We start from the raw sequence: 21,882 nt of genomic DNA on the forward strand, positions 1-21,882 counted from the left end.
CCACCCCAAAAACAAACATTTAATACAGAAAAGTGACTTTGCAGTGTCAGATGTAAAAAAGCAAAGCTTGTGAGATTGAAGAAAGGCAGTTTATAACATCACATTTGTATCATTACAGTATGTAAGACTGTATGTACTATATATAATACCAAATAACTGTACCAAAATACAAATTTTTATTAATATGTAGTGAAACAAACAAAAAAATCTAATTAGAAAAAAATGAGCTAGTAGTTTGTATGCCTCCAATCAGTTGTATATTGATGCTATATAATGTAGACAAACAAAATTCAAAACAAAGTGCAAAGTGTTATATAATTACACATAAAAAAGGGAAATATATCAGTCATTATTTTCTTCTTTACCAAAAACTTCCTAAACATTCATACTGTAAAAGCTGTATAGTTCTTTGTATAAGTAAAATATAAAAGAGCTTTTTACCCTAAAGTAACCAAGAATGTTTTAACTACAAATTATTAACAGGGCTCTTTGACAGAAGTTGTACTGAACTGGTAAGTCACACACTGTCAAACTTCATAAAGACATTCAAGAAGGTCACTTACTCGGGCAGTTGTCTCCCTGCTCCATACGCCACAAAACACAGAGTATGTCAAAATAGCAAATGCATTTTGCTTTAAGCCAAGACTTCTCTAAACGCTTAGAAGGCTCTTATAGAGGCATTATGGATTATTATTAATTTTACTTGATGCACGTGACCTCAATTAAATTCTGAATCTGAGGAGGAATTGTGTGAGTAATCGGAGCAGTTTCATTTCTTAGTTTTGACAGTCTACCTTAAAGCAGTTTAAATTACATTTCTTACATCCTGAACCATTTAAAAAATAAGCTTTAAGAAAGCTGGACAAAACTAAAACAAAGCTAACTTAATCTTGAGAAGTTTTCATATGGGATGCTAAACTTCAGTTTTAAAGCTAATACTACAGCAAAGATTTGCTATAGTGAAACTACCTTCTGTTTTGGTAACAAAATTAAGTGCTTAAAGTCTTAAAGTGCCTGCAGTCTTACAGTCCTTAAGAAAAGTAACAGAATCCAAGCAGGAGGTGTGAGATGGAGGAAACTATTTCTGAATTCAGCTCATGAAGTTTAGCTTTAAAATTCAAACAATATTTGGCCTTTCAAAATTTGCTATTCAGCAAAAACACTTTAAAGAAAATCTTCCATTTGGGCCTGATTTTCTGAACTGCTAAGCAGATGGAGTTCATCAAGTTTCCACTGATTTAAAAGTTACAATGAATGGAAGTTGAAAGTAGTTGCCAGCTAGGAGAGTAAAGTACATACATAAGAACAGACAATGGAAATTAAGACGGCATTGGTGCGCATCCCTAAAGAGAGTGTTATTCGTCATCTCAGATCACGGAAACCGTAAAGCACACATTTAGTTCCAGAATCAACAAGAACAGCAAGGGAAGGCATAATCTTCAAAGGATCCACAACCAAACATGCATATTGCTGCTGCTAAAACTTATTCATCAGTTTGGAAGGAGCCATCACCAAGCAGATCATCTACATACATATATCTGTATGGAGATGAGGTGAAAAGGTGAGCTGTCCATTTTCATTTGTGCTTTAATTTTATCCAAATCTATCTTTATCCTAAAGTCCTTTCCTGTTCTCTGCAAAGTATGGCAAAGGTAGTAATAGCTGGATCTACTTCCTAAGGACAAATATTAAGGAGAAAAAAAAAAAGAACAACAAAAAAAGAACAAAAACAAGTATTAAAGCTTATGCCGAATGTTAAGTAACTTCAACACCAAATGTTACTGACAAGATCATTTAACAAGAGCTCATATCCCAGCAATAGCTAATTCATCTTGAATACTGTATTTAGATAAAATAATGCCATTGACACTATATAGGAAAGAGTTATTTTAGAGTGTATTTGTGAAATTATGTTCTTTAATAAGGAACTTAAGGTAGTCTACAGCTTCTTAAAAACTTTCCAGCTCAGAAAGCCTTTATGTGAGTAACAACTGAGATCGATATCCCTGCAGTCATTGGCATTAAAACCATCTCTGCTTGAAGAAAGCTGCATATAAAAGAGGATTGTTTTTAATTAAGCAAAAACAGTGACAACGCAAAGGAACTTACAAGACATAGTAAATAGAGTAAATAAATTTTTTTGATTTTGATTAATAAATAGACTTTTAATGTGTTGAATGATTTCCCATTTCTTTTTGGATTCCATTTCAGTACATACACATTTAACTAAGTATTTCAACAACCAAACACTAACACCTGGCAAGAAGGACTTTTAAGAGATGCTCAAAGTAAGGCCACAGTGTGGAAAGAAACAGATGTATACACAAACTCTGCTACATAAACTCTCCCACAAAAGAAAAGTATTCACAGTTGGATTTGTGATTTCTGGACTGAAGCCGTTAGGTTTGTAATGTCCTTCATGACAGACAGGACTGAGTTATTTCTTTCCTGGGGAGAAGTACAGCAGTTACTGTTTAAACTAGTAAAAGAGTGCCCCTGCCAAGGGTTGGCAATCTGCAGGATGGTTTTTGTCTTATGATGCTTTATCAGCAGGGGAGCAGAGGAAGTGCCTGAGTGACCATTTCAGAATGTTAGTCTGGTGACAAGGACAGCGGGAGAAAGACCTGGAGATGTCGTATTACTAGTCTTCCATTCGCCCTTCTCAGGATTAAGTAGGTTATGTATGAAGAAAGACTGGTGGCATAAACAGCCATGACTTTCTCTGCTGCGAGGTGGCTGTAACATTGCAAAACATTCTTGGCAATTTTGTAGATTTACATGCATTTTTAGCTGAATTTTCTTCACCCTGCCTTGGGCTTAAGAGGATGTTAATAAGGATGTTATTTTTCAAAAAGAGCAGAAAACCTGTGCAGTTTTAAGTAATATTCTAAAACGGAAACCTTTATACCATGAGGCTCACATACTAAGCAGTCTATTTTTTTAATATATGCATATTTTATATATTTGTGTATATATATAATAATATATTTATTTATATAGATTTTTTTTGAACTGCAGTCTGTGATATTAGAAAGTTCCATGAATTACAAACATGTCCTAACTATCAGACCCTGTTTAACACACTCTGTTTAAAGAGTGGCTGTTATAGCCCACACTCAGAAAGAAAAAGGTATTGCTACTGCCAGAGAAACTGCCAGGCATTAAATACCGAGAAACAAAGTTAAAAAAACCAGACATTTTAACTGTGGATAATTTTTTTTCCCTTACCTGACCATTGTTTAAAAGCTGATTAAGCTACTAATTATCTGATAAGACGGAGACTAAATAAAAAAGTAACTTCAGAGAGGCATATGTAAGTTTCTAGTAATTAGTTAAAAGTCGCATCTAGATGAAACAACATGTTAAACACGAATGTATGTGCAAACATTTTGATCTTGGAAAACTCTGTCGTTTTGGCATTTAAATAATGCTTTAACTTGTCATTTGAAAAGCAGTTATCGTCAAATACTTTTCTACTTTTAAGTGGCTGTTGGAACAGAAGCAGAAGCTTCTGTCTACAAAAGGAGCAAGCACAAGCTGCTAGTTTGCACCGAGTGCTAAGTTCCATGCTCTATGTACTGGTCCAATGTATAGTCAACATACTGCCCAACAGAGCATTAAGGGCAGTGCTCTCATCCTTGCATGAAATGCTAACTGAATAAAACCATAATTGTATGCAAATAAGCCAGAGCAGTATTTGAAATCAATTTCAAGACACTGAAAGCTGCCATGACCCTCTCTCTGAGGAAACTATCATGACTAATTCAATTTAACAATATACAGGATTTCAGTTTAAGGATGATGGAACTGCCTCGAAACTGCAGCATCTTCAAAAGATGTAGAATATAAACAGGAAATAGGATACTTGGGACCACAATAACTGGCTACTGCAACAATGCAATAGAAAAGAAAAAGAAAGAAAAATATAATGCTTTTCTGTTACTTCTTTCACATGCTGCCACATGGATGTGGAATGAACTTTTTGTGAATGACGCCAAATAAAAATAAAACAAGCTAAAGGATTAAGTGATTTTAAAACAATCACCTCCAGAAGTACACAAACATAAATGTTACTGCCTAAGTTACACACCCATGCTTCAAAGGCTTGCCTTCAGCACACCCGTTAAAAGGAAACATTCACGCTCAGTTCATGGAAAAGTAGTACAGTATGTATCAGACTTCATGAAGCAGTGTCGTTTCCTGCACACCCACTTATACCATATGGTAAACAGGTCTTTGTAAAGTTTAAAAAGTGTTAAAAATGTCAAACCATATCTGATTGATAAAATTTGTATTTGCTGGCTATTCCACATATGTTACATGTTCAAGAAAAAAAAAAAAAAAGAAATTCATGTGAAGACAAAGCTATTATTATTAAGCTATTAAATGACATCTGGCTACCGCAAAACATTTACATAGTTTCAGTGCTTCATCTCAAGACCCTTGCTTTCTATGAGCTACTTGCCTTACAAAAACATTTCACAAGTATACTTAGGAGTTTAATCTAAATTAAAATATTTTTAGAAGTCAGTCACATTATATAGAGTAAATTTAATTAATTGATATGGTAATGCGCACAACTCTTTCTTAGATCTATGCAGACCTTAATCAAGACAGCTGAATACATTCAGAAAATATGATGGTGGAGTGATATCTTTATGTAGTTTAAAGCACTGACTGGCACTTCCTACCAAAGGTGTGAATAATCCCTTCTAAAAAAAGCCCTCATTGTACAGCACCATCCTCCCCTCAGACACTGGACCTCAGGAATACCCTTCTGGATTTTTAGTTAAGGTGATCCCCTTTGAAAAAAGTTAAATTTTCAAAGCCACCACTGTGATATCAGCCAGGCAGAGACAGATGTCTGAAAATAGGGTTAAGAACATAGCCACTTAAAAGATTGTTCCTTTCCGTTACACAAAATTGCTCACTTAAAATTACTCAGAAAGTGTTGAGAATGAGTGCACATAAATTTACAAAGTATCATGCAAAGCACTTGTATACTTATGAAGAAAAGCTATATGCTTGTTCTCAATAAAAATAATAATAAGCTCCTCCTAGAAAAAGGTAAGTATAGCCTGTCTTCCTAACTTTTCCTAATGGCAGAAGCTTAAAAAAGTAAAACCAAGTGATTGTGGCAGAAGCCATGGATCTGAACACAATTATTTCAGTCCCTTACCTTATTTGGAACCTGAGCAAGAACAGAATTATAAAGCAGAATGACCAAACAGGCAAGCACCACCTGTCCTTCCATACAAAGCTTTGGAAAATAGGAAATAAACATTTTTGCCAGTTATAGGCATTTGAGCACTGTGAGTAAGTCTCTTAACATAATCATTACAACATAAAAGTTTCTTTCTTTTTAAGTCTCTCAGTTTCTTTCTACCTTTTGTTTTCGGCATTTAAGACTTAATTTTCAAAGTTCATTATAACCAACACGATTGATAACTATTTTTCTATCAGAGTGACAAAGTTACACTAATGATGACAAAAGTTTCTTGAACACTAATTTCAGAACATGGAAATGAAGCAAGAGCTGGCAGTACTTCTTAATTTTTTTTCCTTCCCCAAAAGGGACTTGGGGGACCTTATTTCTCTCTGCAATGGCCCCAAAGTTACACCAGGGGAGGTTCAGATTGAATATTAGGAAAGATTTCTTCGCTGAAAGGGTGATCAAGCATTGGATCAGGTTGCCCAGGGAGGTGGTGGAATCACCATCCCTGGAGATGTTTAAAAAGCACAGTCCTGGGTTAACAGTTGGATGTGATGATCTCAAAGGTCTTTTCCAACCTAAATGATTCTATGACTCCAAAACCACAGACTACTGCATGTGTGCTACAGGGAGCGTGCCAACAAGCCTCTGATCAAGGCGCCATCAATAGACTCTTGCCAAGGGTCTCTACCTGCAAGGAATTCCAATGCATTTTTTACTGTCTGTGGACAGTCAAAAATTGGACCATGGTTATGAGCAATCTAGTCCTCTCATCCCACCAAGCACTTTACCTGAAGGTCTTGGTAACATGCACTAGGTACACTTAAAAGAGTAAGAGCGCTTACAAGCCTCTAACACCAGTTTGGGGTGATTTAACATAGCTATTAAAGGTTCCCTGAGATCAAGCAGTCATTCCAGCAATGTGCCGCTAGCACTATGCTCAAGCTTATTTGCTCCATTGATATGACATAAAGTCATGTCACATTGTTAACAAGGACTAGTTTAGGAGAAACAATGCTAAAAAACATAAAGCAACATAAGCATGCAGGAGACACACTCTGGAGTTTTTCATCATTACCTGTCAACTACTACAATAAAGTATTAAACAGAACCCTATCTGAATAGAAAAATCCTTTACACTAGCAATCTTCCAGGGCATTGTCAATATTCAGCCACAAATGAAAAATATTTTAAAGGAAACTCTACACTGAAGCGTGTTGCTGGGATTTGGCAAGGACTGGTTAGTGATCCAGTGCTCTTTTTGTGTGTGTGATCAAATGGCTCTGAAAACAGAGCAGCTTACCGAAGTCTAAGCCGTTAATTCAAAAGCAGGGAATACCACCATTGCGTGGGTCACAGATAATGGAAATTAATTTGGAAGTCTGTCAAATTTCCCTTCAAAATGCACACTTGCAAGACTACTAACAAGTCAATTCCAGATTGGGAAAAACAAAGTCATGAATGTAGGACAGCCCATCTTTATGAATAATGAATTGGTACTTAGAAGAATTAAGTTACAAGGCCATAAAACCACAAGATTTCCAGCTTTCCCCCCTCCACATACTTCATATGTTTTTTGGTGAACATCTGGGACAGTATTACAAAATATCAACTGCTTTTGAGATTTAGAAAGACTACTAACATACTCTTCTTTCCAGCTCTGTGCCTACAATTTTGAGTTGGAATCATGAGGGAAATAATCTCTGATTGCTTCTGCAAGGTATAAAGGATTGGAATGGTACTGCATGGATCGAAACAAGCTGTATGCAGCAATGTCTGCTGGCAAGTGGTAGGAAAAGTATTGTTTTTCAAACTGACCCTGTGGAAGACTGGTGAAAAGGTGCTCTCCTGGGAAGCCCAGAACAAACCCTTCTGCACTAGAGTGGTTGACAGCCAAGCTGAGCATGTTGTACCACTTCTTGGACCAAAGGCAGGTTATAGGACGGTACCAAAGAGGATGTCATTACTTAAGACAGAAGCCCCTAAAGTTGTTTCAGTAATACAAGGTACTTCAATTTCACCAGCTGCCCAAGACTCCTTTGGCAGCTGTCCACAGTAAATTTCCTACTCCTTGCATTGTAAGTAGGAGAGCACAAAACCTCATCCAGAGATTTAAAGACACTTTTGAGCAGATTCATAAAAAGTAATTATCAGTATGGTACTGCAGATCACTCTCAGTAACAGTTCATCTCATTTAGTGTTAGAAATCCTCTAGAAATACACAAAGTCATGTTAAATGAATGGATGGGGACAACCATGCCATTATAATGTGTTCTACTGCATCAACACACAAGGACTGGGGTGTTGTGGTTCTGTGTTGGTTTTGTTTGCTGGTTTTTGTTTTTTTTTAAACTTCTAATATATTTGCACTACTTTTATGTTACAGATTTGATGGGCTTAGCAATGCAATAAAAATGCTGATTAGTCAGAAATACCATTCTTTTAATATAGCAGTTTTATAGAATACAGTCTTAGATTCCATTTTATGTTCCTATCAAGTCTCCAACACAACTGATTAAACAGAAGTAATTGTTTTGTTTAAGACAAATGGCTAGATTGAGTCAGTTCAACAAGTGTTACAGATCAGCAATAAAACTCATTGAAATAGGTGTGCATTACAGCCCATAGACCATCTGTCTGTACGTATAACTGAAGTGTTGCCAGCCTATCAATCACTTAATAATAGTGCTTCATTCAGTTCATGGGGTGAACTGAAACACGTGCTGCGTTTATCTGTTTCATGAACCCCTGCTGAAAGGTGCTCATTTTAACAGAACAAGTCAAAGCATCTCTGTAATTCTGAACATTCTTCACAGTATATTTACTGCTTGCATAATTTGAGGTAAAGTCCCTCACTTACCAGTGTATCACTGGATACAGTACACTAGGGACAGCAATTTTGTTAGTAAAGGATCTTAAATCACATCAGGGATTTCCACAGACCTTGAAGTATAACACATTCATCAGGCAAAAGTTAGTATCAGACAGAAAGCTGATCTGAAGCCCAATGTGAGAGTAGCTGTAAGTTAAAGATGCAACACCAGGGAACTTAAAAAAAAATTATAACCTTTGGTATAATTAAGTGGTTACAAAATCACGCTGTTTTAACATACACTCAGAAATTAGAAAACATTACAGCTGCAACTTATGCAATTTAGCTGTTATGCTCACAGCTTTGGTTAAAAATACCCCACTTGTTTCTTATAACTTTAGTCTGAGCATGATTTAAAAAGCTCAACACTTAAAAAAAATACCAATACCCTAAAAGTGAAAGACTGTCTCTAGAGTGAACATTTTCCATTAGAACACATTAATATTTGACAGACAATCTTGAACTAGAAGCATCTAACTTACAAGATGCAGAAATATTTAAATATATCTCTGGAATTAAGTCTTTTAAATTAAACAATACTAGTGTTGAAAAAAAAGTAATTGTGATCAGTATCATTTGCAACTCTGAAGTTAAAGCAACCTGTAATTTGGGGCCCTTTGTTAGCATATCCTATCAGTCAAAGAGGGAAGTCGGTATTCAGGGGCAGTTTTCTTTGATCTCCCCAAATATATTCCTATATTCTATTTTCTTAATGCAAGATAAACCACCCTAAAGGCCACAGCGTTGAATGATAACAACTGACAGAAATAAAGAGGCAATTTTCTTACTAAGGAAAAAAAAAAGCTACTTCTGGTCTAGTTTTAAATATAGCCTGAAGATCCTATTCTCATCACAAAGACAAGAATTTTGTAGCTAAAGTGCAACTTATGTTTTATTTATTATTTAACTTCCTTTCATTATTGTGTACTGACTTGTCCACAGAATCCAGCACAGACACTTTAATCCTCTGATGGCAACAGAAACTAAATTATTCATAGTTTAAAATTTTTGTCCACTACATTTCAATCAATGCTACAAACACCGATGTAAAATCAACAACTGGAATTCCTACATAATCCAGTATAGGGCAAAACTTAAGGTTCATTCAAAAGTTAACTCTGTTACTCATTTCTACTATCTTAATTTTTTCCTACGCAGCTTCCACAAATCTGGTCAAACAATTTTTCTCTTTGATAGATGTTTATGTATATACTTACAGAAAACATATTTTTCTTCTTTTAAAGTTCACCTTCCTCACACACTTTTCATATAGTTTGTGTCCAAACCTAAGTGAACTTCCGCTCCCTTTTAAAAGGGCCAAAATTTCACTTATGGTGCAGCCATGTGGATACAACTAGCAGTAAGAGGAAAGCATACCTACAATAACAAAGGTTTATCGAACCATTTGGTAAAAGTTCTTACTATTAACCAATCAGTTATTTGTAGTCAAACAGGCAACTGGCAATTCAGAAAACAATCCAAGGCACATCTAAAGCTGTACCAGCCCAAACACTACTCTTTATACAACTGGTTAGAGAGTTGGGTCATGCCCTTGGGACCAGGCTGCACAGCAGAGTTCCCTCGTGTCATATCATGCTCTCCTCACACAGGCTTTGGACGCTGATTGAACATTTGCAAAGTACTTTGCTGGTTCTACTCTAACATACCATATAAAAGAGTTCAGTTTCTGTTTTTCTGTTAGGCTGTAGAAGGAAATTTTTTGCAAGGTGCTCCCTGTGTTTTAACTGTACTATGCAGGGGAGATGTATTGAGGCAACAGGCTTATAGCTGCCTTATCAGGTACTGAAACTGTTTAAAATGGATTTAATAAAATACAAATATACTGGGTCTTTTTATTTTTTTTAACCTAACGAACAAACTATTGTTTATGCCATTTTTTCCTCCCCCCTGAAAGTTAAAGATCACTCCATCAGCTGCCAGCTGTTATTTATAACAGCCAGGTGAATAACTTCAAAGACCCTGCAATGAAAAGATTTTATAATTATGTTGCACTGATACAAGACACAGAAAAGGAAAAAACTTGAGTAAATTCAGACTGTCCTCAAAATATTAACTTCTCTTAAGATAGATGACCTTTGACTTTTAATGAAGGACAAATAAAACACTTTCTTACATATAAAAAATTCTGTTTAGGTCAGCAATTAATTTTACAGGCAAAGTAAAAGTGGAATGCAAAGGCACACCCAAAATACGTGTTAAAATACATGTCTTCAAAGAAACTATCGTGAGACATTTCATCAAATGGTGTAACAATTCAGTATAGCCATTTAGTGTTACCTGTGTCAGTGCTGTACACTGTACTTGAAGAAAACATACCTTAGAATGTACACTGTATATACAAATAACTGAAAAAATTAAATTAATAATGCCTCAAAAATTAGACAAACATCTGAAACTCAATTTCTGTAACTCATAATTATGTTGTGGTAAAATGATACAGAATACAATTCTTCTCAGCAAGTAACTAGAAAATTGCATTTCTCGTTATTCCCATATTTCAGTTCCCTGTGAGCAACCAGTAGCACATAAACATGATAGCAACAATTTTTATTCAGCTGAGAGAAAATTTACAAGTCTATTGCTTTGTGCAATTATTTTAACCCTTGCAATGCAAGTAACACTGTTTCTTCTCATACAGTATTGCTCCTGTAATGCTCCTTCTCAGCAAGTTTCCTGACCTTATATATGCACACATATGTGTGTGGGTGTGCAGGTTGACAGCCAGCAGTGTGTTCAGGTGGCCAAGAAGGCCAACAGCATCCTGGCTTGTATTAGATACAGTGTGGCCAGTGGGACTAGGGCAGCGATTGTCCCCCTGTACTTGGAACTGGTGAGGCTGCACCTCGAGTCCTGTGTTCAGTTTTGGGTCCCTGACTATGAGACAGATATTGAGGTGCTGGAGAACATCCAAGGAAGGGCAATAAAGCTGGTGAAGGGTCTAGAGAGCAAGTCTTGCAAGGAACGTCTGAGGGAAATGGGGTTGTTAAGCCTGGAGAAAAGGAGGCTCAGGGGAGACCTTATTGCTGCTCTCTACAACTACCTGAGAGGAGGCTGCAGTGAAGTGGGTGTCTGTCTCCTAAGTAACAGGTGATAGGATAAGAGGAAATGGCCTCAAGTTGCACCTGGGAAGGTTTAGATTGGATATTGGAAAAATTCTTCACTGAAAGGCTGGTCAAGCATTGGAACAGGCTGCCCAGGGAAGTGGTTGATATAAATATATATATATATATACACACCCCCACACACCCCCTGGAGGTATTTAAAATACACATAGATGTGGCACTTTGGGACATGGTTTAGCAGGACTTGGCAGTGCTAGGTTCTAATGGTCGGATCTGATGACCTCAGAGGTCTTTTCCAACCTAAATAGTTCAATGATTCTATAAAATAAAGTCAGTTCCCTTCAGGGAACTGTCCAGGAAAGGAACTACATATTTCAGAACATTCAGCAGGTGGAAAATGACAGCACATTCCCTGCAAGCGTTTGCTTGTGTTATGCTGATCCTGTAATGCTAAGCAGTTGGCTTCATGAAGTACTTGGGGATCACTGTTTTTAACATAGGCTTGGTCTGTCTAATGAGAAAGAAGTCAGCCAACACTCTGGAAAAACCCTGATGTTACAATGCAGCAACAAATTCAGGGACCTGTGACTACTTTAACATTACAGTAATGATACGTAATGGTCCTATTTGCCCCCTCTTAAAATGATATTTAAGAACTCTATTTTCAAATGCTTGGTTATTTAAAAATTACTACCATGACTGCCATCAACGCAAATATCATACAGGTCTGGCAAAAAATAATTACTTGGGCAATCATATGCAAAACAGTTTCCAGATTTCTTTAACAGTGGATTAGAAAAACCTTTAGTCAGACAAGAAGGCTAAGGAAGCACCAAGAATAGCTCAACATCTACAGTTTCTTATCGGGAGTACTCTTCATACAAAGTTTAGCTGGATCAGAGACTGTATTTCACCTTTTTGTATAAATAGATATGGCTGCAGGATGATTTTTTAAGAAACAAATGGAGTATGGTACCCACCTCTATATTACCATATTCCAAGTTGTTACTACAACATTAGTTCACAGACATGAAGCATCAGAAATTGTATGTGTGTGCCATTTAAAGCACTTACATTTGCTCCAAAAGGCTTCAATTTAGCTTACTTATCTGCATAAAGCCAAGGCAAAAAAAAGTTCACAATATAAACCCAGAAGAAATTGCTATCAGCTGTTTCTCTCTAAAACATCTAAGTTTCTTAGGTACACATCTAAAGGACAGGCCTTGTTTAAAGAGCCTCAATTTATTTGAAGTCTGTTTCCTGCTAACCAGCTGACAAATCAAAGGTACTGCTCAGTCCTACCATTTGTTCCTATTTCCCCCTCTTTCTCAACTTAGTCAAAATTTTAAAAAATTAAAATTTATTTTTACATTGATCTTTAAATCCTTCTCATCTTCTACTCATTATTTTTTATGTTCCACAAGGTCTTCCTGTGACACCTCTCAAATTCGGGAATCTACACCATTGAAATCTTTGGGCTACTTAGCTACATGAAATTAAGCACAGGTGTAAGTCTCTATAAGGTTAAAAAAAGCTAGGATGTAAGCTTTTGAAAGCCTGAACCTTTTAAATACTTAGTAAAATATACACTGTTGTATAAATTATTGTGCACCTAAAGTGGGGCAATTTAATATCTAAAAGATGCCTTTATATGCAAACCTGGTACATTTTATGAATTAAATGTTGCTTCATATACATAATTTTCGCAATTGCTGGACTTTTTTGCTGCCATATACTGGTAATCTATTCCTATCAATTCATTATCTCAGCGATATGCAAAACCAACAATTTCAATAAGGATTGAATAAAATATACTGTCTTACAGTTAAAACAGCTACAATGCAATATGCTTAGGTAAATAATTTGTCAATACTTGACTTTACAAAATGTACTCACCTGTACTCAGTCACTATGGAAACAATGATCATAAATTTGATCATAGTTTAGTTTCACAACCTTCTAACACTGTAACTTGATTATGTGCCTTTCAGTCCAATACACAGATCAAACACCTGGAATAATGCAGCTGAGTAAAGAGACTTGCTTCCTCTGTGTCCAAATTTTTTATTTCTGAGGTTAAATATAAGGACCTCAATATTTTTCTGCTTGCCTTTCCCAGTTTTGAAAAAAAATGCCAGTGCAGTTTTGGACCTCTCAAAATGAGGTTCTTAGAAGTCCTCAAAAGCTAAGAATTCTTAAGCACCTTTTCCCAGACATATGTAGCTCACAGTAGGTTTAAAAAAAAAAAACCACCAACCAAAACACAAAACAAACCCCCAAACACTTTTCCTGCTTAACTCTTTTATTTCCAGATCTATTACTAACTTGATGATCTCCAGTAAATCACTTTCCTACCCTTAATCTCAATTTTACCATCTCTGTAACAGAAGAACACTATTAACACTGATTTGTGAAAGTACACTGACATTAAGGTATACCTAAAAGAAGCAGAGTGTGATGAGGTTTGAAACAAATATGAAGCGCCATATGATTCTCATCTCTTCTTTAACCTTTTAAAAAACTGAATACCTAATCTCAGAAGTACTGAGTTTTATGATAAATGTGTTAGATCTATTCCGTGTCTTCTTAAAACGATCAGATGGGTAAAGAGAGATGGACAGAGAGGGTAGAGTAGATAGCGATATATACACTTCTGTGGAATAGAGGGTGTAAATGTGGTATACATCAAAATGAAATTAAACTTAGTGAGACCCCAAGCCTCTAAACAATCAAGCATCTGTACAGTTTTTGCACTGATGCTGGTTTTACACCTAATAGCATGTAATTATACATATACACTTCGCAGGTTCTGGACTGAGCTCCCATATACTGGTGAACTATGTTTGCTACCAGCCAATTAAAGCACGCTTTAATTTTTGGAAAGGAATGGGAAAAGAAGAACATGCACTTTTATGGACATGATTGTTTTACTTTCTTTGTACTATGCCATGCAAAACTTTATGAATACATGGTTATTTCATGTTTATTTATACAACATTCTGGTTAACTGATGTTTGCCATCTTACCCCAAGTATTTATTTTAATTATACACTTCATGTTAGAACAGCCACCTGCACCCTGATGCTAAATCCACTAGCTCAGATTGTCTGTAAATTCTGATGCTTCATCGTAGCCCACTGCCTAGCGACACACTTTATACATCATCTTCTTATCAGTGACATGTGCTTCCTTCCTTTCTTATACCCAAATACCCAAAGAGCCTGTATTTTTTGTTTTCATAAATAAAAAAGGATTCAGAAAATACTGTACATTTTTTGCCTTCACTGTTAACACCTTACATCACGATCAGAAGTTAATTGCCAGACTGGATGAGACCACTGGGTGTCAAAGTTTTTTTATATCTCAAGAAGTAACAAACTAAGATGTAGTCCAACAATTCCTATGGTATTAGAACACAAAAAAGTCTCCACTTCATCAGTGTACTGCCCACTATCAATTATCACATAATAGATAATTTACCTCCTTTCTGAATTAATCAGTTGTAATCCTCTCCTGTCCAAATTTTTCATGCCTCTGAGTAATTTGTAGTTTATCCCTGGTCCCTGTAGAATATTCCAGAAAAAACAACATTCTCCAACATAACATTATCAATATGAAAGCTACTAAAATGCATGTCTATTTCCCCCCTAACCGACATAGATCTTTGATGCATGGGTCTTTCAGCAGGTCTGTGGACCACTGTTACGATCCAAGCAAATTATAACTTAGCTCAGTTATTCAATTGACTTTGGTTTTTAATACATAATTCATTCATAAAGCAAGATTTTTAAGATCTTCATGTTTTTAGTCACTTTTGGGATTCTTCCTCCTTAAAAAAAATAATTATACACTTCACAGCAAAAATACTATCTGCCGCGTTAGGTCTGACAACTTTCAACAGCAATATGACAAAGGGAAATAGAATCTCCAAAATGAAGTATTGTCTCTCTAGACTGCCTGTCTTACTGTTTAGCATTACAAGGCTTTACATTCTGTAATCTGCATCAAGCACCATAAGGAGAGGAATGACTACATCTTCAAAAGATACTGCTCTTTCAGGGATTTTCTACAATCCAAGTTTTTCTGTTATAGTGGTTCCAGAAGAGTTGAGGAATACTACACTTCTGCTTTGTGCACCATTTACTTCAGTGCCAAAGACGACCAGGACACACCACTTACCCTGGCAGAGGTACTGTTACGACTCTGCATAGAACCAAACAAATTAATCCAGAACCCATGCTAACAATTCTGCTGGTACAAAATACCTGGGGATCACGTGCTAGGAAGCTGTAGTAACCTTTCCAGTGGTGTGTGTGTCTACTTTTTTTTTTTTAGTTCAGAAACTACAAGCCAAATCAACACTGATTTTCATCTTACAGTGTAGTTTCCCACTGCCTATGTGTCATGTCCCTATGAACACAGGCCGTTCTTCAGAAAGTTTACTAAGATAAAGTTAAAACTCTGAAAATAAAAGATGCAAATGTATGTCAAAGTCATGTTTTTCTTTTAACAGATGGGCAACGTTTCACGATAAAAAAAAATGTTTGCATTGAATGTATTAAGATTAATTATTAATAAGGAAGCAAGTATATTTTCATAGGGCCACAGTGTCAGGATTCAGTTGCAAAATTCACAGTTCCGTTTGCTCAGCAGATGAAGTTAAAATACATTTAGTTTAAAACTAAGTTAGGGCAGCTGTTAACAGCATGGACTAAGCAGGTCTTGCAGCATTAGTTCAGAACTGTCTATATTACTGTGTAACTTACTCTGAACTATGACATGACTTCCAATAAGCAAAGCTGTATGCAGCAATTACTGAAGGAAGAATAACATGACATTACAAAATAAATCTTCTAAATATATACACCTTTTCCAGAGCCATAAATTTTAAACAGTTCTCTCTCTAATAGGGCTGGGCAGTTTTTCCATCAGCTTGATCGTAGTTGTGGCATAGAGTTCAATAGGACGTGAACTCCACTGACTGAGTTAGCTCCCCAAAGAGTCAACATGACAAAACTGTCTTCCAAAATCTAGTATGCTATGTTTCAGAGGGCTGAAACAGAAGATGCAACAAAAATCTCCTGCTTACTCACACAAAAGGCAAAAATGAAGTGGCAAAGTACTTTTCCCTACTACCAGATTCTTAACTCACAAGTACATTTGGAATATAAAGTTCCCAAAGGCAGCTAAAGCAGAAGATCCAAAACGTTGTTCAGCATTAAAGTATTTCTAGATTCTAACAAAAGATTAGTCAGAAGAACACCACCATGAAGGACAATTTGTAACTGGTGATGCGCTTTGCACATCAGCTCTGCACAGTTGGGCATGACTTCAGTCTGAATGCCCACACATACAGCTGCTGGGAGCATGCAGATTTCTATCTCTTAGAGGGATTTCCAAGACACTTGGCAGAAAGCCATGACCTTGCTCTTCCCTTGCACTGGACAGCAAAACTGGCAGATGCAGAGAAGACAGCTTTCTGAGCCAACCCCCCTGACTCCATACAACAGAAGCCCAGGAGACCATGTGTGCTAAGGCTCCACTCCTGCCGATGATGTCAAGGACCAAAACTGCAAAGGAGAACTAATTATCCTGGACTCACCTCATAGAGTTTGTGCTGGGCACGCATGAAAGTTACACAGCGCATCCAAATCTCCCATTCAGAAGGCTACCCATGAGAAATACTAGAATGGAAAAAGGCTGCAGCTGTGTATGCTGCAATGCAATCCATGGTGTCACTTTCCTGCCTAACAGCACGACAGCAACAGTGGGGCTTTTTTGTATAAGGAGAAACGCCTTCTTTGAAACTGCTAAGGTTTCTCCTTTTATTTTCTCCCTTATGAATTATGAAGATATTTAATGAATTTTAAAGTTGGCACTGATTAATGTCCCAATTAAGAGCACTGCAAATCCCTCAAAACACCATTCTATATGTTTCTTAAGTAATACTGGAACATGCTAAGAGGAAGTAAAGTTATACTGATCTCCGCCACCATATGCAAAATAAGCAGATTTGAGTTTGCTTAGAAAGTGCTGATAAGTAAGAACTGCTTAACAGAAAACCTATTTGAGCTCACACTCACCAAATGACAACCTAAAATTAAGAGAGAAAAAGGGAAGAATATACTTCTTCATTTTTTAACGTGTTAAGAAAAACTTGCCTTTTCTCTATTTCACAAAATAATCTACACTTGGCCTCTATCTGTAGAGTTAGAGACAACACTATGACCACATTCAAACACTTCTATAAAAGAAAGAATTTTTTGATTTTTGGTCCTGCAAACTGTTTCAAAATGGGAAATAGTTATATTTTTAGCTTAATGATAGATGATCCAGCTGAACCCTGGAACCAATCTTCTATCATCAGATTTGCTAAATAAAAGATCACCCAGCTGACTGTCCAATTTTTATTTGTACATTTCATTCAGACACTTTCAGACAAGAACACAGCAGTGATATCACAAACATCTCAATTCCTCTTAAAAGTATTTTAGAGATGTCAGTGTTGAGCAATAGATGTGCTCTCGTGTGCAAAGAGGTAAAAACACATACTTGAACCCAAGATTCTCCAGTTCGTTATCTCCAAGAGAGTAAACCTCTAGAGTCCATCTCCACATGACACATTTATCTAAAGTGGCTGCACACATATAATGATGGCTTTTGTTTAGTGATCATGGTCATTTTGAGTTTTTTTAAATACTGCAGCCAAATGCTTATAAACTAATCCCAGAACATTTTGAAATGCTTCAAAGCTTTTAGCAGGGGAACCTCTTGCATAGGCTTTGTAGATGAAGCTGACCACAGTTCACTGGAACCAGCCAGCTCAGATAAGTAAGATGAAAGCAGACATTTCCTGAAAATATCTTGAAAGCTTTCCATTAGACTGTACCAGGGGTATACACTAAAAACAGCAAGTGCCCATGCTTGTGTAGCAACCCATCTTCCCACTGCTTTCTCCATCCTTTCTTGAACTACTGTATTTGTATCTATTTATCTGCTTCATTTGGTATCTTGCAAAGTTCTTTGGGGTAAAAAGATACAACTTCTGTATTCTAGTTTACAGTACATTATGAAGTAGCTATTACTGTAACAAAAAAGTCTGCTTAACATACTAAACATTGGAACAGGAAGACAGAAATGTAGCACTGCCAAAATTATTACAAATGACAAATAAATAAGAAATTTGATCTACAGATCACTTTAAAGAGTCACCCACCCCATGATAGGCATGAATGCAATTATTTGAACATAATTCTCTGGCTGTCAAAGTGTACTCTAAGAAGGTTGATACACCATTGCTGAATGTGCTGGTCATACAGGAGTGCCTCAGGCTAGATTTTCAATAAAGGCTGAGACTGGCTGTTCATATTTTATACGATAATTTGATTGAATAAATCCAGCTGTTCACTAGGAACAGGAAATGCTCCACTGTTGTAATCACCAGCATTTTATACTTCAAGAAATACAGTCACACTGTCTAGTTTCAGGTGCTTTGTTTCAGAGCAAGTAATTAGAAGCTCAGTTTCTTTAATAGTCAGTAGACTTAAGGGCACATAAGTACTTTTAATAGCTTTTCAAGTACCATTAGACTATAAAGGGAGCCTAGGTCTAATTTAAGCACCAAACTTAGATGTTAATGACTATGCAACATGCTACATCCCACAAAGAGTTAATATGCACACTCCAATGAAGAGAGGATAGCTTTATAGTAACTTAACACAAAGCATTAAGCAGTGATGACACTTGAATTCAATACAACAGTAATGGTAATAGTTGTTCTGCCCAGTAGCATACACAAAAAGGGCTGGGGCACTCTGAAAGTGCACTGTGAAGTTAAGTGCACTGTTTGAGTCCTCAGTACAGGCTAGCCATACATGAGAAGGAAGCAGCGCACAACAGTATCAATGCATGAAATGGGTGTGCAAGCGAAGTCCAACAGTTGCTACTTTAAACAAAACAACCCTGTCCCCTTCCTAACAAAGCAAAAACCAAAATATACTCGTGGTCTTAGTAGTTTCTTTTGAGATACACCCTGAAATCCCATGCTCACCCTGTCTTCTGTACTCTCTGTTCTCACACTGCCTGCACCCCAGGGTACCTGTAATACACTCCTTCATCCTCCTGGAAAGAGGAAGGAATTACTATCCTCTTCCAGAGTGTTGCTTTAGGCTACTTCAATGTTTAGTGTTAGGAGTAAAATGGCTGTCCTGTGTCTGAGACCAGGTCAACGCCTGTGAATACGTATTCTGGAAATGTCCTCCTCCTTCAGTGACAGAAGCTAGGAACCAGCCACTCCGACTCTGGTCCCATACAACTCTGCAATCTAAATGACATTACACATTCTGCAACATGCATCATCTCTCAGTATATCTAAGGGGAAGCCAGAGAAGACTTAATAGAGTGCAATTTTTTTAATAAGCAATATTAATAAGATACGACATGTTACTTAGCAGACTGCTGGAGATGAGAAAGGGCCACAATCTGAGAACCTGTCTGCAAGGGGTTGCCCAGGGCCTCAGCACCCTTTCCCTACACACTTCTGGCTTCCACTAAACATTCAAGTTTGATTAGAATTCCGAAATAATTAAATGTTCTGGTTTAATCTTTCCAGAAATGATGCAACACTCATCATCTTTGAGCAATCTTAATACTCATTCTACTCCATCTACATTCTTCCACATCCTCTCTTAAGAGGCAGCTAAGAGAAGTTGTTCAAAATCTGAAGATCATGAGCTTGCAAGAACCTTACAATAAGCTGAGGTCAACAGGAGTTTTATTCATGATTTCACTAGAATAATATTAGAAATAAAATCTACTGTATTTTAGGGTCAAATATAATTCATTTGTTTACGGGTGGACCCTTAGAAAGCAAAAGTAAAAAGGGACTATGTTCTGCTTATACTAATTGCTACCAAGTCTGCCTGCTACTTGTATAACATTTTAAAGCAACTGTAAAACAATCAATCATTATGTAAACACTTAGAGCTCATCATATGCAGAGAGACCAGCAACATATTTTAATTTCTGAACAAGAGTCACCATTTCCTTAAATGTACAGAAACTACTTGAAAAATTCATAAGATCTGTTTCACAAATTACCAATTCAACCATAAGAATATATAGTAAAAATGACAAAAGATTTGTTCTTATAGTTTATAAAAAATTTATGCCAAGGCATTCAAGTAAAGTTACTTTCTGTGTTCTGATTTAATGAATCATTTGAGCGGTATCTGGCTGGGTGACACAGATGTAAGGCTCGCTGAAGCCTACTCTAATGCCTGCTGGTATAGTCTTCCTTGGGACAGTAAAGCCAGAACAATGTGTCAGACTGAAGTAATATCAAGAAAAGTAAGTGCAGTACTGGGGATGCTATGAGGCTGGCCCACAACACTTCCTGACCTGTGAATGTCTGTAAGTACCTCTCTGTCCTACAGGCTCCAGTGACCCAGGAAACCCAAAAGCAGCAGCAGCAGTGTGGTAATAAACAGTCTCTGGAATAAGATTTTTGCAATCTTGTAATTCAAGCTGAAAGACGTACAAAGATTGCTTGATGGTTTAACCCTGCTGAAAGGCAGGGCCTGACACTGTGTGAAACCACCAGTGATTTCTTAAAAGGTGAACTAATGTTAAATGTTTAATATGAATTTGTGAGAGAACTGTCTGGTTTACACACTGCAAAGTTTGCATCTTTAACTTCAGAAATGTACATGAATTTGGAAAATATAAATTAAGGGAGTTACTTGATGCGTATGACTACACCTCTGTGTAGAGGTTTACTGCAAGACACTATAATAAAATCAGACTTTCCTTTAGAAAAACCCTTGGAAAGAAAGTAATTCTACAGTAAGTAGAACAAAGCTAAGGAGGACTGTAGGTATCATAATCTTAAGCAATAAAGCTAATCCTCGTAAAAAATAAAATACTCTGTCGCAGTATTCCTTTCAGAAATTTGGGAGTTGCTAAAAAGGCTTTCCCCTCTCAAAGAAGTTTGCTAGACTATTCAAGCAAACATGTTTAGAAGCACACCCTATCTTTATGGAAATAATTAAACTTTAATCGTGAAAGTGAAATTTTTAAGAAATTAGAAGTCAAATGAGAAATGAGAACTGTAACAGTTATGCCAAATCCAAATAATACAATGCACATAATTTTGTCTTGCTGTCAGAAAGGGGAAGAGTGTCTGTCAGCTGCAAATGGAAGAAAGTGAAGTATACTCCTCCTTCACCCCAGCAGCCCTCTTTAAAACTCCCTAAAGCTTAACTTTTTTTAACATAACATTAAGTTTGTCCATTATTAACATGTTGTTGCAAGTGGGACAATCCTGTTTTGTCAAGAGAATTTAGTTTATTTGCATGAAAATAATATTTCTGTTTGATTCCCCAGTTAAAGCAATCTTTCCCGCCTTTTCTCTCCGATTTAAATATTGTCTTGATAGGCTAGTTTAGACAGTTGTGCATGAGAATATTTGACATTAAAGGGTACTTACACAGATAACAAGACAATAGCAATTAGAGTCCATTCAGGCATTTTGTGAATAATATTTCTGTTTGTTAACCTGAAAAATAGTTTAAAAAAAATAATTAGAACATCTCAGAGTGAAAGTAAACAGATTTTAACTGCTGAATTTTGATTTAAGGCTACCATAAAAGACTCAATACACTGAATTACAATGTAGCAATGACAGCTGTACTGAGTAATTCACCAGCTTCCAGACT

The 21,882-nt window shown here is 36.5% G+C and overlaps 1 protein-coding gene and 1 long non-coding RNA gene across 10 annotated transcripts in view; one reads left to right on the forward strand and one right to left on the reverse strand.

Moving 5' to 3' along the window:
* On the forward strand, positions 1–15,652 carry LOC129737220 (uncharacterized). The gene is made up of 2 exons (XR_008734794.1): positions 1–1,561; positions 15,260–15,652. It is a non-coding gene; the product is annotated as an uncharacterized LOC129737220 (long non-coding RNA).
* RPAP2 (RNA polymerase II associated protein 2) overlaps positions 1–21,882 on the reverse strand; it is a 51,601-nt gene that overhangs the window by 11,386 nt on the left and 18,333 nt on the right. For 8 of the 9 annotated variants that reach the window (XR_008734790.1, XR_008734788.1, XR_008734789.1 and 5 more), the window contains exon 11: positions 21,654–21,722. Coding sequence is in view for 3 of the 9 variants with exons in the window: in XM_055725148.1 (XP_055581123.1) it covers positions 21,654–21,722 (69 nt within the window). In the remaining 6 variants the exon portion in view is untranslated. Of the gene's footprint in view, positions 1–14,647; positions 14,731–21,653; positions 21,723–21,882 lie in introns of all 9 variants that reach the window. The other variant, XR_008734793.1, reaches the window with a different exon arrangement.

The sequence above is a fragment of the Falco cherrug genome, chromosome 12 (genome assembly GCF_023634085.1).
Source record: "Falco cherrug isolate bFalChe1 chromosome 12, bFalChe1.pri, whole genome shotgun sequence".
NCBI classification, from domain to species: domain Eukaryota; kingdom Metazoa; phylum Chordata; class Aves; order Falconiformes; family Falconidae; genus Falco; species Falco cherrug.